This window comes from Saccostrea cucullata, unplaced genomic scaffold, assembly GCF_032062105.1.
Source record: "Saccostrea cucullata isolate Sc308-1 unplaced genomic scaffold, CSIRO_AGI_Scuc_v1 ctg5747, whole genome shotgun sequence".
Taxonomy (NCBI): Eukaryota; Metazoa; Mollusca; class Bivalvia; order Ostreida; family Ostreidae; genus Saccostrea; species Saccostrea cuccullata.
Genome location: NW_026929761.1, coordinates 1 through 18235, shown reverse-complemented (window position 1 = coordinate 18235; position 18235 = coordinate 1). Strand labels below are relative to the sequence as shown.

Sequence of the window (18235 nt, the reverse complement as noted above, 5' to 3'; positions counted from 1 at the left end):
TTGGTTGCTTTTATATCCGTCAATAGTTTATAAAAATAATATCTACTAAAAATTTATAGTAAAAAAAAACTAAATTAAAATCTTACCTTAAAGAGGTAACATATGACTTAAATAATCAATCCAACATATCTCTCTCTCTCTCTCTCTCTCTCTCTTAAAATAGTTCATGACAACCTACTTTTAAACATTCTATTTGTTACAACAAATCAAAATTCCCATGACAAAATCAAAGTTTGATTAAATAAACTACTAAAACTTGGCCAGTCTTCACCTAAGTTCGTCATAATGAGACGGTGGACTAATTTGTCCAAGTTCTTGGTAGCCTGTGTTATATTCTCCTTTGTCATACAGAGCTGTGTTTGCGTCTTTTACTGAATTCTGGTCATTTCCTACCTTGTTTGACTTTTGTCTTTGTAAAATGATTTTTCTGACCTTCCTGTAAAATACATTCTTACATTAAAACCAAAGTCTATCTATTACAGAATTAGGACAACATTCAATTCTATATATGATCTAAAATTAAATATATAAAAAAAAAACACCATGCTATAAAAACTATGTTGAAAAAAGCACTTTTGCAAGAACTGTGATAACACCGTACAGAGCTGAATAAACGTTAGGTTTGTTTGTACTTCTCTCTGAGGACTGCTTGACTATTTCAATAAAATAACAAAAATATTCAAAAAGAAGAAGCAAAGAAGTTTTTGGCACCTGTATCATTTTCTCTTCCCTCATAATAAAATAGCATGCACTTAAACTTAAAAGATCTTTCAGAATAGTTTTTACGCGTTGCTTTTATAATCATACTACTACATGTAATTTGTTTGCCCATCTTTGAACATAACTTGCAATCGAAATCTTGTGCAAGTTTCAAATTCTTTTTAAATCTTTACATAAAATTTTCTCACTTTATAAGACTTTGCTTATTAAATAGCGTTTTAAACTTACTCATCTTTGGTATTATTAATAGGAAAGAAAAATATATACCGTTGTTATATAGTTTGCAGTTGATTAGGAACTGTATTACCTTGTATATTTCTGTCATCGTTAAACCCATATTTACACGACCCGTTGTTTGAAAAACATGAATCATTTAAACAACTAGAGCTACATTGGCGATCACATACATGAAGATGAAGCATTGTGAATTAATAATCAATCAAATTATTTTTAGGGGAAAAAATTATCGTATCAAGGTTATATATTTTTTCTTTTTAAAGATGCATTCAATAAAAGTTATAAAACATGTCGGAATGTGCTTAAACAATGTTTCCACTACATATACGTAATAATAAAAAGGGGATATTCACATGCAATTTTATTCAATATGAATTTCTGATGTGATAGGGATAGAAAGTAATTCAGAACATTTTATTATACCCCCCGCAAACGAAGTTTGGGGGGTATATAGGAATCACCTTGTCCGTCTGTCCGTCCGTCTGTCTGTCCTATACAGTTGAGAGGTACATTGTGCATTTTACGGAAGGTGCGGGGTTATCATTTTGCTTTGTGGGGTTATAACTAGTACAGTGGTGACTTGAGAGGTTCCATTAGGAATTCAAACAAATCGTATATTGTGGGGTTAAAGGTCTATATTTGTGGGGTTAAAGATCTATATTTGTGGGGTTAAAGATCTATGTTTGTGGGGTTAAAGATGAATTATTTACAGGGTTAATGTCAAGTCAACTTTACAAGCATCTAATTATAAGTACTTAAAATTGTTACTGTTTATCTGAAGAACTTAGAACGGAAATAGCAATAACATTTTTCGACAACTAAATACCAGTACCAATGCAAAAAATGTTTTTATTTGAAGATAACTGTTACACTAAAGTAAACTAACCCATCATGTTTTCACAAAAAAGATGAAAGACAAGAATACCCCCAAAAATTGTTAAACAATGCCACTATGTTATATAGATATAAGAGACAACACAAACCCCAAAAAGCATAAGACAAACAACCCCACCATGTGCTCTTATAAGGATAATAGACAACATTAACCCCATAAAGTGTCAGGACAACAACCCCACTTTGTACTCTAATAAAGATTATAGACAACACTAACCCCATAAAGTCTTAGGACAACAACCCCACTATGTACTCTTATAAAGATTATAGACAACACTAAACCCATAAAGTGTTAAGACAACAACCCCACTATGTACTCTTATAAAGATTATAGACAACACTAACCCCATAAAGTCTTAGGACAACAACCCCACTATGTACCCTTATAAAGATTATAGACAACACTAACCCCATAAAGTGTTAAGACAACAACCCCACTATGTACTCTTATAAAGATAATAGACAACACTAACCCCATAAAGTATTAAGACAACAACCCCACTATGTACTCTTATAAAGATTATAGACAACACTAACCCCATAAAGTGTTAGGACAACAACCCCACTATGTACTCTTATAAAGATAATAGACAACACTAACCCCATAAAGTGTAACAACCCCACTATGTTCTCTAATGAAGATAATAGACAACATTAACCCCATAAAGTGTTAGGACAACAACCTCACTATGTACTCTAATAAAGATAATAGACAACACTCACCACTTTATAAAGGGTAACAACCCCATTATGTTTTATATAAAGATAACAGACACCACTAACCCCATAAAGTATTACAACCCCATTATATTCTTATATAAAGATAATAGACAACACTAACCCCACAAAGTGCTAGACAACAACCCCACTATGTACTCTAATCAAGATAATAGAAAACACTAACCCCATAAAGTGTTAGGACAAAAATCCCCCTATGTACTTTTATAAAGATAATAGACAATACTTACCCCACAAAGTGTTAGACAAGAACCCCAATATGTTCTGATAGAAAATATCAGACATCTTAGTAACCTCAGAGTGTTAAACAAACAACCCCGCTGTGTTCTCATGTAACAGAGTCCAGTAACCATATGAATTTAAGTGTTTGACAACCCCAGTATGTTCTAATTCCAGAATACTCTACCAGGGACTGGCACATAAAAGTACAAATACCCCCACTATGTTCAATCGCAACTTCTCGGGCCTTTCTGACTAGTTGACAAACGACCTCAAATGTATTAGGTAGACGCCATGACAACAACCCCCTTTTCACGATTTTCGAAATAAATGCATGAAGACCTTTCTTTTATCTGTGGAAAATGGAGTTTCACTTTATTCAATGTAATGATCTTGTGTAAAATATACTATAAAATGGACTTCTTACTCCCTCTATCCTATATTTGAATAAACAGGAAATGCATAACTTTTAATATCAGGTGATGTTAATACATTCAAGGTCGTTTTTCCGACCTCTGAGGGAAAAACCCTGAGATGATGCAACTGTCACTACGTTATATAATTTTTTTACTTTTAAAAATACCAAACAATACTCATAATACTTTTTCTTATTTTGATAACATACTCGAAAATTTGTTTTAAACATTTTTCAAACTATTTTTAATTGGATAATTTCTTTATCTTTACTGCTTATCTCTAAAGAAAAGTTTTCCTTTGAATCTACTGGTGCATGAATTTGAAGTGTACAATATGCATCAAAAGCATACATAATTTCTTTGTTAATCAATTATAATAAAAAAGAGATGATCTTGATTTAAAAAAATTTAATTAAACTTTTCAGTTAATTGACAAGTTGAACACAGATAAGAAACGTGTCAATAAATATAGAACACAGAAAAAAAAAACTCGAAATTTGAGACAATCTTCAAAGCTGTAAAAAAAAAAAACAAAAAACAAAAAAAAATGTGCAATTTTATAAAGGAAGTAGACGGTGAATTGTCAAATAACTCTAATATACTTGCATGTTATTGCTACTTATTTTAAACAAAATATATGAATTCATATGAAGTTTTAAAAAAAATGTGTAGTCTAATATCTCATCATTTTGCATTTTAAATTTGATCTTAAAACAAAAATAATGATGTACATTCTTTGGGAAAATAAACTCAATCTCACAGTTTAGATAAAGTCTATGAAAATACAAGAGAATTTACATGATAAAATTTAAAATGCAATCTTATTGTGAAAATGCTGAACCCCCACCCCAACCCCCAAAATAAAATGAAAAAACACACAAAACAATTGATTTATAATTTTCAGAAAAATAAAAATTAAACAACATAAATGTACATTTCATTTATTTATTTCTCACATGTAAAATGAAATCGCTAATTACCAGGTAAAATAGACGGAAACTATGACTGTCAATGTATAGAAATTCACCATGCCGAATGCAATGTTCAAAAAAGATCCTTTTGTCTTAAAGCTGAACACTACTCACAAACATAAGTAATTAGAGATAACATATCTCAATTTAAAAAAAAAATTGACTTTAAGTAAGAAAACGTCTCGCAATAAATTAATAATCTAGAAGTTAATTTACCTACCAAATTACAAAATTTATGCAAATGAATTTTAATTTGATGTGATAGGGTTTGAAGTAACTTGAGAATAGACACCCAAATACTTGAAACTAGTTGCCTATCAAGAAAAAGTAATTCAAATCCACAAGTGACAACCCATGTAAATGTTATCTTTTCTGGATCAACTTTCAAAAATTGATTTATCTTCTTTTTCTGAAAAGTAAGTCAGGTCCTGAATGTCGCCCTCTGGGGAAGGCAATGGCAAGAATGAATCAGGATTGTGCATGTTCTTTTGAAAAGTCTTTAACTCATACTTCATGTATATCTGTCAAAAAAAAAAAAAAATACAGAAAAAAAATATTTGTTAAAAATAATTTTTTTAAAGGTTAAGTTTTAATTTATTGTAAAATGAAAGAAAAAGTGAGCTAGCTCACATACCCCACGCTCCCCCAAAACTTGACGGTGAAACACATAATGAAAGGCACAGTGCACTTTAAATACATAGTATAGATCAAAAAGGGCAATATTATAATTGCAAAAAATCATCACATCAAAATGTCTTGCATATGAGGACATTTAAATGTGGAATGAAGTTTCTAGATAAATAATGGAATCAAAATTTCTTGGCATTATACATATCCAAACATTAATTTGAAGTGGTTGGGGGGGGGGGGGAGATTTTCTTGAATAATAGGCAAAACTCTTTAGGATAAAATAGTGGAATATGTCCTAAAGGTTGATGAAACTATGTACAACAGTTTAAGGGGGCCGACTATAGTTTTGTTGTGAGAAAACTACAATAGCGAAACTCTTCATTTTTACACCATATATAACTTACATTAACTTCAGTGTACATGCAAAGTTTGGAGAAAATCTACCGTCCAGGTATTTGTGAGGGACCGACTCAAAATACAGGTACATTTACTATATTATTATATAGGAAAATGCCAATTTTTAGCACTTTAAAGCAAGTTATACAAATACTACAATAGACATTTTTTTCAAACTATAATATTTTATGAGTAATACTATATGATACAATATATGTAAGAAGCACAAAATTCTACCGTCTTGTTAAGAGAGGGGGCATCTCAAAATGCAAAAAAATTAGCAAATTTTACTATTTTTATAGAGTACTACAAAATATGACATAAACAATGGATTCACAAGAAAACATTATAAAAATATTGGAGATATTCTAAAAATGTTATCATGTTTTTAATTTCAAGAGCGTATTTTTATTACTTTTTCTGTAAGAATATTTTTATTACCCCTTTCTTTAAGAGCTTCAGATTACCATAGCGTCAAAAAGACACTGCAGCGACGTCAACCTACCTATCAATTGCAAAATCGGTTAAATAATCAGTTATGTCAAATTGCAATTACATTTTTATATCTATAATTTCTTAATTTTGTTTAATTTTAATAATTAAGCAAAAAAAGTTGCATTAAAACAATAAATACGCTTCATTGTACTATGATGCGCGAAATATTGCGCAATGGAAACTATAGTCGGCCCCCTTAAGAGGAGTGGTGCTGACAAACTGTTCATCTGTATATCATTTAATTTCTATAAAATACTTGATTCTGATTGGTTTAAAAATTCTTTTGATACCTGCATCAATAAAATCTAGCGTTCGCTTGCACTAAGCATGCTAAGCAGCCGGAACTACTTTGGCAGTCTCTACAAGTATATTTCCCGCTCCCAGGTTACTTCTTGGAGGAATAATAAATACTTTTACTTTAATAAATATTTTCCTGAATTTCGAAACCTGTCCGTTACGTCCCCGACTTATTTTCTACTTTCGTTTCTTTTTTAATTATCCCCCTTTGCTAAACAAATCAAATCGTCGGCAAAACAACAATACAGTTTTGGGAAAGAAGGAAAGAAATCGACTTACTTTTGTGAAATGTTTGACTTTAAGATGTCTGGTATGAACAATAGAATTCTGAAGAAACGTTTTTTATGTTACCAAAGAGAGGAAAAACCGTTAATCTGTTAAAACGTGGGAAACGAATGATCGAGAAAAACGACACTGCATGAATGAGGACAGATTCTTTTATTCTTAAAAAGTCGGCAGCAGAATCTTTCAGGTTTTACAGCATTAACAGGTTGTGATAAGTATTTATATGTTCGGTTTGAAATTCAGATGAAAAGATGTGCAAATGAAATCAAAAATTTCTGTGACCAAACGTCAGAACTGTTAGGATATTTGAGTAGCTTCCCTTTACATTTACGAACTTAGATAACTTACCAGGGAAAATATACCGATTGGGATAACACAAAGGTAAGTTTTTTTGTGTTAAAGAACTGTAAATTATTTCAGAGAATGTTGGTAATGCCACGACAATATTTGAGAACGTTTCTTCGTTTGAGCCATTTGGATTTCAGCAACGTTAACGTTGTTGTGATGTATTCTTGCGCACTGTTTTTGATGCGTAAATTTAATAGAAAGGTGAAAGAAAGATTCATTTTATTAATTTAAAAGCATAATTAAATGATAAGAAATGAATGTAATATTTTTTCCTTTGATCGATGTATCAAAGAAAAATTTGGACGGAAAACTTTTTCATCAATGCGCTACGCGCATTGATGAAGTTTTCCGTCCAAATTTTTCTTTGATACGTCGATCAAAGGAAAAAATATTACATTCATTTCTTAAATTCAAAATATGGCCAAAAAGTCTAAGTTGGAAAGTGTGGAAATACCCGGAAAAATAAAGGAATTGGAATTTCCTGGTAATGTGCACATCTACACATTGTGTCCTAAATATCTGCAAAGTTTGACGAAATTCTGTGCAGCGGTTTATGAGGAGTTGCGCTGACAAACTGTTCATCTCTATATTCAAGGTATGGCCAAATGCCTAAGTTAAAAGGTGCGGAAATTCCCGGAAAAATAACGGAATCGGAATTTCCTGGTAATATGCACATCTACACATTGTGTCCTAAATACTTGCAAAGTTTGACGAAATTCTGTGCAGCGGTTTATGAGGAGTTGCGCTAACAAACTGTTCATCTCTATATTCAAGGTATGGCCAAATGCCTAAGTTAAAAAGTGCGGAAATTCCCGGAAAAAATAACGGAATCGGAATTTCCTGGTAATATGCACATCTACACATTGTGTCCTAAATACCTGCAAAGTTTGACAAAATTCTGTGCAGTGGTTTATGAGGGGTTGCGCTGACAAAATAAAGAGGACTGACTGACTGACAGACTGACTGACGGACTGACTGACTGACGGACGGGTCAAAAACATTATACCTCCCGCAACTAGTTGCGTGGGGTATAATAATATTGTTCTCTTGATTTTATGGACACTTAAAACATGTACTAACCAATGATCTGGATGTCTTTAATAGTAGCTTTCCTTAAATTTGTGAACTATATTCAAATCACTAATTTAAATTGTATTAAAGTCATAGGTTTGTTACTTCAACTCTATAAAATGTCTGCTGGTGATGTTTCTGTTCCTACAAAACAGTTAAACTTCATACATTCTTAAGTGTGCTTTTGTTACATTCAAATATATAATAATTGAATTATCATTTGAAGAAATACATGTGCCTTACTACTATCTTTTTTAATAAGAAAAAATACATAAGTTTTAATTAAAAGACAGTTTAATGGTGAATTAAATAAAGCATCAAAATTTATTTCAGTAAGTGTCAATATTATCCATTTAAAAACTTTACTTTCATATGTTCAGGTAATGATCAGCAGTGTAACCCCCCCCCCCCCCCCAACTCAATTATTAATCGGCAATGAACTAGTTTGCTGAAGTTTTTAAAGTCTTGTAAATTATCAATTTTATCAATTTAACATACACAGACACACAAATGAAATTAACCTGTTGACCAGAGAGGTGCATTTACGCAGTTGAAAATTATTACATCACAGGTGTCAAGTGCAGTAGAGCGTGACTAATCCCTATCGATCTTCTCCTGATTGTGAAATTCACGAGATAAGCATGCCATACAAAGTATTTGTTTTGACAAGAGTTTTCTACACGGAATCAAAATCTAAAAGGTGTGAAAATACTGATAGCCCTGTATTAGGTCACATACTCTCACTGTAAATATTCAAAGTTATGATGAATTAATATCTAAAATGTAGCTATAAGCTTGAATTCCCATGGCTATGGAAAAACTATAAATTTGATTAAATTCCTTTAAATTTTCAATCTTTGATCTTGAAAAATAATTACAAATTTATCTTACAGGACAAATATATTTTTTTCATTAACACAAACAGAGTTAAGCGTATCTAAAAGTAATTTGTTTAATTGCTTTGATAGTTCAAATTTACTATCGGACACATAATTACCCAAGCGAATGTGTATAAAAGACGTGATAGAATCGCGGTGAGTGACGAAATTTTGAAATTTTCTCAACTGATGACAAAACAAGATGCTATGTCGCTTTAAAAACTTTGTATGTTTATATCAAAAATATACGATTTAGTCTGTCCTCCATAATTTGTTCCCCTTATTTTTGTCATTATTACATGTTTTATTTATTATATTTTTTTCTTCATTTTCTTTTTCCATTTTTCTCCCTTCTCATTTTCTGATTGTGTATATCATATACTTATACCTCTGACCTGATTATATATATATATACATGTTGTAAATATTTATCTTTGTCCTCATGTACCATGTATTTAATATGGTGTTGAGCGAATAAATGAACTTGAACTTGAACTTGAACTTGCCGCCTATTACAGTGTTAATCTGTTAATAGGGCTATTTTAGTGGCCGCGTTATATATGTATTTTTGTTTATATAAACTGATGAGCCGTATGGCTTAAAGTTATTGAATAAAGAATTATATATATACAGGTCGCCGTTTTTTTCAGTTAAAATATAACTGTAGTAAAAATCGTCGGGGGGAACTGAGAGTGGCTGCTGAACGCAAATGGCTGTTGATTTCGGGTGGCCGCTAAGACAAGTACAATGTACATGTATATATAAACTTTCAGGCAATTGGTTTGTCGGGAAAAGTTTAATATCGTAAAAGCTAAAAAAAAAAATTGTACCAAGCAACTTTAACACAAAAAAGGTATTAGCTCAGGTTCAGAGATAAACTAAAGTATTTATTTCTATTTGTACTTCAGAGTAGCTAGAAAAATTGTGTAATTCAATGTAATCAGACTGTTTGTTTATGTATACATACAACTTCATTAAACAGTATTATGAAACAGTATTGCTTTATTTGTGTTAAATATTGGGGAGGGGGATGTTAGTGATGTTTTGAAAAGAAAACAAAATTAATGATTCAATTTATTAAAGGATATGAACATCTCACTCTCATTACTACATTGTATTTGTTTCAGACTTATCAAGTAAATATATTTATCAAAAATGAAATTAATTGCATTACATATAAGTTTTTGATAAAATGAAATATTTTTCACATTAAAAATGAAACAAAATTAGACCGAAACACAGATTTATTTAAAATGAATCAAAAACAAAATTAATTCATTTAAATGAATCAAGAGTTAACATAATCATTTAAACATTGGATAAAATTTTATTTTTGATTTTGGAACACCAACAAGTATTAAGTAAGATTAGTAAAACAGGTTTTGTGCAAGTTATTCTATGTCAGATATTTGTAAATCAATTATAAAATTAGCCTCTCAAAACTACAACAAATTAAGTGAGGTATACACCCTGTGATCTATTTTTAGCTAAAATGTCACCTTATCTTTTTAACAGTGTTTAATGACCACTTCAGCATTAGAAGAGGCCAATTGGGTATTTTAGCAACTAATTAAAATGTTCTGCACTCAGAAATAAACATTAATTGTCATTTATCAAAGTTGATATACCACTTAATTTTACAACTAATTATAGAACGGCATGTTGATTCCTACGAAACCTACTTGCTGTGAAATTTTGTTATCTACATTTGAAACATGATAAAAATTAATGCAAAAATTATTCAATTTGAAGAATAATAAACACAGAAGATTTAAAAATTAATCGGGAGGAGCGGAAGGGGGAGTGAAAAATCGGAGATTTTGTCGCCCGACGGAAGAGGCACATGTATTTATTTTATGATATTGTAGTAGGAAAGGAGAAATGCACGAAGAAAACATATGGCTGGACCGGGAATCGAACCCGGGACCCCTGTATTACTAGTCAGGTGCTCTAACCACTGAGCTATCCAGGCCGATATCCACGGTCCGTAAAGCCCGAACTTCTACATTCCTCCCTCCTTAAACAGTCTTCGACCTCGAAGACACAAGTTCTAGGGCCCTGCCAGGAATTACTAATTTAAACATACACTGTAACCTGAACAAAGCCCCCCCACACTGGCCACCAAATGTAGTAGGAAAGGAGAAATGCACGAAGAAAACATATGGCTGGACCGGGAATCGAACCCGGGACCCCTGTATTACTAGTCAGGTGCTCTAACCACTGAGCTATCCAGGCCGATATCCACGGTCCGTAAAGCCCGAACTTCTACAATATACATGTATATGCATGGTTTTACCATAGGAGTAGAGGAAATTCAAATTAAGAAAAAAAAAAAAACGATAGTTTTTGGAAGTAAATAAGTCAGGTAGTCCTGCAACACAGATTAGATTATGGATATTTATTGACAGTAGGAGCATGTTGTACGGAAAATGTTAACTGTTTGAGAATTTCATAGCAAAAAAAACGAGTGGAAATACCTACCGCTTGTGCTTTTAATGTATTCCTTGTGTAATTATATTTTTTACTACCCCAAAGGGCACCTCCTCACAGAAAACCACTAGCCCAACCCCCAAAAATGGTAGATCTAGCCCCAGGCATTGGACAATTTTAATTGCTGGCCTCTAATTAAAAAAGGACTATCACTGCACTCGATTTTTTTTTTACACAAGCCCGTTTTCAACAGGTACGTGTGGACTACAGATGTCCTTTTCTTGACTTTCAATAAATTCTACAATTGCATAATGTACGTCTGTAACGTATCAAGTAAGCTACAAAGTTGTTTTTTTTCATTTCAATGTGGTGCAACAAAATAGTCAGACTTACCGCATTTGCTTTTTATGTTTCCGAATTTCCTCAAAGCTAATACAACGCAGCTACTTCCGTATTCTGCGCATGCGCAGTTAGTTTTTAAATATATGCGCATGCTCAGGTATTCGGAACTCCTCGATTCAATTGCCGAACTCCTCTAAACAGCAGATTTCTGAATGTCTGAGCGTTTTGGGCTAAGGACATGTCCAAAATTTGGACAAAGTCTTTTTGAGGTTAAATCTAATTTTAGGTTTTTCGACCTCATAGAGTAATTTTTAACGTAAATAGACCTCTTCATTATGGGGTTAACCCCACAGTACCAAAAAAAACCCACACTGCTGGTAAATACGTTCATTTTACCCCCACAATGTACCTCTCGTAAGAACTGTCTAGCTGTCCGTCTGTCTGTCCGTCCGTCTGTCCGTGCAAACGTGTTCGCTCCATATCTTTCTTACGGAGGGACATTAGAATCTACTACTCCACACAAAGATTGCCCATGACCTAAGGGTGTGTCATGACCTTGACCCAAGGTCATTTGGGGAAGTTCAAGGTCACTGGAAGAAAAAGTTCATAATTCGTGTCCGGTCTACATCTTTTTTATGGATAAACTTTGTAGGTTCTCATTCTACACAAGGATTGCTCATGACCCAAGGGTGTGTCATGACCTTGACCCAAGGTCATTTGAGGAAGTTCAAGGTCACTGGAAGAAAAATTTCATAATTCATGTCCGGTCCATATCTTTCTTACTGATAAACTTGGTAGGTTCTCATTTCACACAAAGATTGCCCATGACCCAAGGGTATGTCACGACCTTGACCCAAGGTCATTTGGGGAATTTCAAGGTCATTGGAAGAAAAATTTCATAATTCATGTGTGATACATATCTTTATTATGGAAAAACTTACTTCAAAAAAGTACCAGCGAGGGTATTTTGTCCCGTTTGGACAGTTCTAGTTGGTAATACATTTTTACAAAGCTTGTAAAGCAATTCTCATATCTAAGAAAACATAACTTATTAAATATGATTAATGTTTATCAAAATTAAATCTTTTACGTTATTTGTTGCAAAAGTACGAGGTATAATGATAAAGTTAAATTTAAAACTTTTTATAATAAAAATTTCAATGCAATTTTTAATTTGTATCGTAATGATACTTTTCTTACTCTGGCACATAGCTCCCGCAAAATTAACGTTGCATCCTCTGATACAGGTTCCATTGCCATGATCACAAATCTCATTCAAACAATGAACGCTACATCTCTCAGTACAATTAACTCCTCAGAATCCAGACTCACACCCACGATTACAGAATCCGCTGTATTTTTCACAAGCCCCGTTATAACATGTGGAGGAGCAATTATTTTGACAGGTATTTCCCAAGTGTCCTCCACATGTGTCACATACACCATTTGAGTAGCACGTATTCCCGAAACATTCTGTATGACATCCTGCAGAAAAGACCTCTAAAGCGTATGAGAATTGTATTTCCCGAACAAAACTTATATATTATACAATACAGAATTAGAGATTTTATTCAATACTTTCCAAAAATATCATTTTTGAACGTACTAATTCTTAGTGGAGGGGAGGAGCGATTTCACGTTTTCTCTCATATGGTCGTCAGCTAGCAGTATTTATACGGTAATATTTATACTTATTAGAAGCATGTTTTCCTTTAATGTGTTTTTTTACTTCAAAAAAGAGTCCAAAACATTTTAGTCCACAATTTATAATATAGAAATTTCGTTACCATTAATATCTATTTCACAGATTTCTAGCATATGTCCAGTCTATACACCATTTTCGGGAGCATTATATGTGGTTTCTATGATGACGTATCGTGCTGTCGTGTACAAGGAATGTCAATCACAGCAGGGGGCGTGGCTTGGTCTGTAGTGTTGTCCGTGTAGCATCTAACCCTCTGTGGTGTTAATGAGGTGGAGACAGCTGCTGATGTGTTTGATACATCCAGGTAAAATTGACGAAACTGCTAAGGTTTCCATTTTATTTCTAAGTGCACACAATAGACAATTATAGATATTATTATATTATAAGATTTATATGATAAAATATTATATTTATATTTAATGATTTATACGCATCTTCAATGCATACAAAAAGTTAACTTCTTAAAAAATCTTCGTTCATTATGTTTCATTATACCCGTATTTTCTTTTATATATGTTCATGAAATTTAAAGTATCAAACAGGATAAAAAGACGTATAAAGTATTCATTTTAAGAATCATTTTGAAATTGTTGCCAGAAATGAATAAAGTGTGTTCATACATGCTTTACGAGGTCATTCAAAAATATATAGATTTTCAATCATTAAAATTGAAATCATTCTAGGTATTTTTCTCTATAAACATATAAAGGCAAGCAGCGAGAATATAATTATATAATACTGTTTTGTGAAAAAGTATGTAAAGGCAAAAAAGCAAAGAAATTTTGAGTGTAGAGACTTTGAAACTTTGAGTCGGAGGAACACATTCTATGCCTGGTCCTTTCGCTTATGTTTTCCTATCATTTTTTAATGGAACGGAATGTATATTCTTTATAAAAGTAAGCGTATGCTGCTCTCATAATACGTATAACTTTGTTGATAAGGGGAATTTGAAAAAAGGTGAAACGTTCGAATGACTACGTTGAAAGTGGATGTTTGTAGATTTATGCAGTCTGAAATTATCAAAAGAGGAAAATCAAATCACAAAAAAATTTAAGCTACAACTCAGAAAAATTAAATTTAAAAATTAAATCATAATTAAACCATTAGATCATTATCATTGGAGGATTCCTAATTATTATCTTTTTTAATATACTAACCATTTCTGTAATATATTGTCACAGAGTTTACTCTATAGGGCCTGCTCAGGTCAACCTGAAACCACGCTATTGATTTGTATGGCGCCGTTTGTGAACACTCTAAATATGATGTCTGATTGTAATTCCCATCAACAGCTTTTGTTGCAGGTAGAGCTCCTCTGTCTGAGCTTGTTGATGCAATTATACCTGGTTTTCTGCATAAGTTCTCTAAAATGGATTTATTGGTCTAAAGATAAGAGTCGAAAAATATAAATGTTATTAATAGCAGTAAGAATATTCATGATATAAAATTGAAATTTAAAACATTACAGCTGCTGCAAACTTGGTAGAAAAGCTTCAAAACTTCGCATTCGTAGGCCTAATTAAAGTACTCACAGAAAAGCGAGTATTACCGGTAATTCCTTTTTCCCGCCTTCATTTTCCACATTAATTCAGTTATTGAAAATTCGAAATTCTGGTCGGGTTTGATTGACGCATCTTTGCACTTTCACAAATTATAATTTTATTCTTAATACAATTACAACTTGCGTAATGCATAAATTATCTTTATGGCAATCTTTTGTATTGCATTCCTGGCAAGAATCTGACTTTGAGCATGCTTCGCCCTTTTTAACCAAACATTAATTTTTATTTTGTTTCTTTATAAATAACATTCTTTATTGTGTTCTCATTCAGTTAAATAACCTGCTTAATTATTAAACTACGTGTACATACAAAGATTTCTTGATAAACAACATCTAGCAAAGGGGCATAACTCTCATCTACGTTGCTTAAGATACACAGGAGCAAAAAAGACACTTTTTTTTATAATTATATTTAAGGGACTCCGACCCTCAGCCAGGAAGGACAACTCTTTAATTTATAATTTAATTCAAAAAGTCTTTAAATGAAGCTTGAAAATTAAATATTTTCATGCAACAATTTTCATTATATGCCCCTCAATGTGCTTCACGGTTCTTTGCAAAGCTCCGTAAATTACTTCTAATTTCTAATTATGTTAATAAACATTGGTATCCAAAAATGCTTTTTCGGGATAAAAATTTCTACTTTTAATTAGACCTTTCTGAGAAGTTCAAAGAACCTTGAAGCACATTGAGAGGCATATAATGAAAATTGTTGCATGAAAAGATTTAATTTTCAAGCTTCATTTAAAAACTTCTTGAATTAAATTATGAATTAAAGAATTGTCCTACCTGGCTGAGGGTCGGAGTCCCTTAATACATTTACATTGATATTATTGCATTAGTTTGTTTCCTTACAACTCAAAGACAGAGGAGAAAATTTTCAAACCATTAAATAAGTGCATTTTTGTTTTTGATAGAGCCTCACCCAAGCGCAAAATTAAAAAAAAAAAACTCAGGGACCATGAAATTCACAATTTTGGAAGAGACACTCTTCCTCATCATAACTCTGTACTTAATTCATCAGCTTTAAAATACCCAGGAGCAGAGAGGAACATTTTCAGAGCATTTATTAATTTTTTCAATATATGATAAATACCCCCCCCCCCCCCCCACACACACACACATACACACATACACACACAGAACTCCTGACCCCAGGGCCATGAAATTCACAATTTTGGAGGAAGCTCTCTTTTTCATTATAAGTATATACTTAATTCGTTAGCTTAATACCCAGGAGCAGAGGAAAAGATTTTCAAAGAATTAATGCATTTTGACTATATAAACAAATATATGTAAGCCCCGCCCTAACACCAGTATCCCTGACCGCGGGGCCATGAAATTAACAATTTTGCATTAGAGACACTTGCTTATTATAAACATACATAAAGTTGTTTCTTTCATACCTAGGAGTAGAAACGATTTTCAAAGATATAATGCACTTTTGCTATAAAATCTATACAGCCCCGCCTTACACTAGACCATGTGACCCTTGGTCATGAATTTTACGATTTCGGTAGAAAATTCAATGCCAGCAGTTCGGCTGCTTGGTGTCCATGAGTAAATGAGAACATTTTTAAAGATCGCATTAATTTAAGTGTTTTTCTCTACCCTTCAGGTCATAGGGGACAGGGACCATGAATTTCATAATTTTTGTTTCCCTTCACCCATAGATGCTATTTGGCAAATTTGGTTGAAATTGGTTAAGTGGTTTCAAAGAAGAAGCTACAAGTGTTCAAAGGTTCACGACCGATGTACGACGAACGACGGTGGATGAAAACAGATAGACATAGGTCACATGACTGACTCAGAAGACCTGAAAATACTTCCCTTTGATAAAAAACAGAAAAATCTCAATATTACTTCATAAAAGCCTATAGATAAAGTTCTTTCAATTATAAGCCAACATCTATTTCGCATATAAATATTAATTTCATCTATCATATATGTCACAATGAAGAATGAAACTAAAAATAAATGTTAATGAAATAATAAACGATCCAAACCATAACAGACACATCCTCCATACTGGAGTAGAAAACATGCCAAAAACTTGGTAGCCATAGCGGGAGAGGAAGAAAAAGAGCTGTGTATTCATTTTGTAACGCTATGGACCTCATGACTTTAAATAACAATCTCAATCTGTACAGTGGTGTGTATTTTGATAAGTATATTATGTTAATTAGCAATTTTATTTCTATATACCTTTTTAACCTTTTTATTTGCTTCAATTAGAGAGCTCTCAAAAATAAGTCGGTAAAAATTTATTTTCGTCCTCCTTCCTTGCTTATCTAAATAGTTTTCAAGTACTTCTGTTAAATATGTCTTTTTATATCATTGTAAAACATGTTTACTGGTATAACAAACATCCAATTCCTCATCAGGCATTTACTTACATATGTACAGGGAAATCATAAATTGTTTAAAAGATGCTGCAAATTATTAAATGTCAACCAAGCATAAAACGTTTAAGATCGTGATTTCTGATTGACTTGATTTAGATGGGCATTTAATTTTTCTTGCGAAACCCTGTTTGCCCAATGCTGCAATTAGTTAAGGTCAAGATCTAGTAAATGAAGGGTGCCTACAGATTTATCAAACTTGAGAAATATATTCCTTTATTGATGCTTTATAACTTAAGCTTGGTCAAATAAGGTGTTTCGGGTCATAATTTGTAGGTAAACAAGATGAAAAACCATATTTTATACTGTCATTTTCAATGAAAAATTAAGAAAACCGGTCATGAATATGGGAGTTTTTTTCATAATCGACAAAGGAAATGTATCCAGATTGCCTACAGTCTCTCAGAAAACGGTTATAAGTATGTTCATTGCCTCATCTTTAAATCAATATCAAATTTAATATAGGTATCCGGTTTACTTTTGGTATGATTTCGAATTGAATGACATGAAAATACCCTATTTTCTACATAATTCTGCTAAAGCCGTAAAGTACGGGAAAAAGAAAGTTGAAATTGATTATGACGTCATAATGGATCTAGCATCAAAAAATTTGTCTCAAGTTATTTACTAGATCTTGACCTTAAAGCTGTGTATGGTGTATATTAGTTAAAAGACTGGATGTTGATTATTCTTGTTCAATTGTGAATAAGAACAACATCACGTTTCCATAGTTAAATTGACTTAAAACTGGGTCTTATATTTAAATGCCAAATAAATCGGATTTTGCTATAAAATTTGAATATCTATGAAGCCATATTGATATCAATTGTGTAATTTACAGGAATATACCCTAGCTTTATATAAAGTAATAAGGTAATTAGAAAGATCTTATAAATTTTAGTTACTCTGAACATATAAAAAAATACGCCATTATGGAAAGCCGTAGGGTACCCCCACATTATTATTATTTTTTCCTATATAATTATACCAAAAATAATTATCTCATCCCAAACTGAAAATCTTGCTTTTTACAACATTATTATTATTTTCCTGCAACAATTATAATGTTGTCTGTTAAATTGTATGGAAAGCCGTAGGGTACCCCCACATTATTATTATTTTTTCCTATATAATTATACCAAAAATAATTATCTCGTCCAAAACTAAAAATCTTGCTTTTTTACAACATTATTATTATTA

General features: G+C 32.2%; 1 protein-coding gene, 1 long non-coding RNA gene and 2 other non-coding genes across 4 annotated transcripts in view; all 4 read right to left on the bottom strand.

The window, feature by feature from the left end:
• Positions 1 to 17140, bottom strand: part of LOC134282153 (multiple epidermal growth factor-like domains protein 10) — a 32476-nt gene extending 15336 nt beyond the window's left edge. The window contains exons 1-2 of the mRNA XM_062764599.1: positions 16640 to 17140; positions 14230 to 14436 (exon numbers count right to left, since the gene is read on the bottom strand). Of these exons, the coding sequence (XP_062620583.1) occupies positions 14230 to 14436; positions 16640 to 16697 (265 nt within the window). The 5' untranslated portion in view covers positions 16698 to 17140. The remainder of the gene's footprint in view (positions 1 to 14229; positions 14437 to 16639) is intronic.
• Positions 555 to 13488, bottom strand: LOC134282154 (uncharacterized). The gene is made up of 3 exons (XR_009995225.1): positions 13155 to 13488; positions 12568 to 12852; positions 555 to 653 (listed from the first exon to the last, which is right to left on the bottom strand). It is a non-coding gene; the product is annotated as an uncharacterized LOC134282154 (long non-coding RNA).
• Positions 10495 to 10568, bottom strand: Trnat-agu (transfer RNA threonine (anticodon AGU)). The gene has a single exon. It is a non-coding gene; the product is annotated as a tRNA-Thr (tRNA).
• On the bottom strand, positions 10758 to 10831 carry Trnat-agu (transfer RNA threonine (anticodon AGU)). The gene has a single exon. It is a non-coding gene; the product is annotated as a tRNA-Thr (tRNA).
• Positions 17141 to 18235: the final 1095 nt, after the last annotated feature.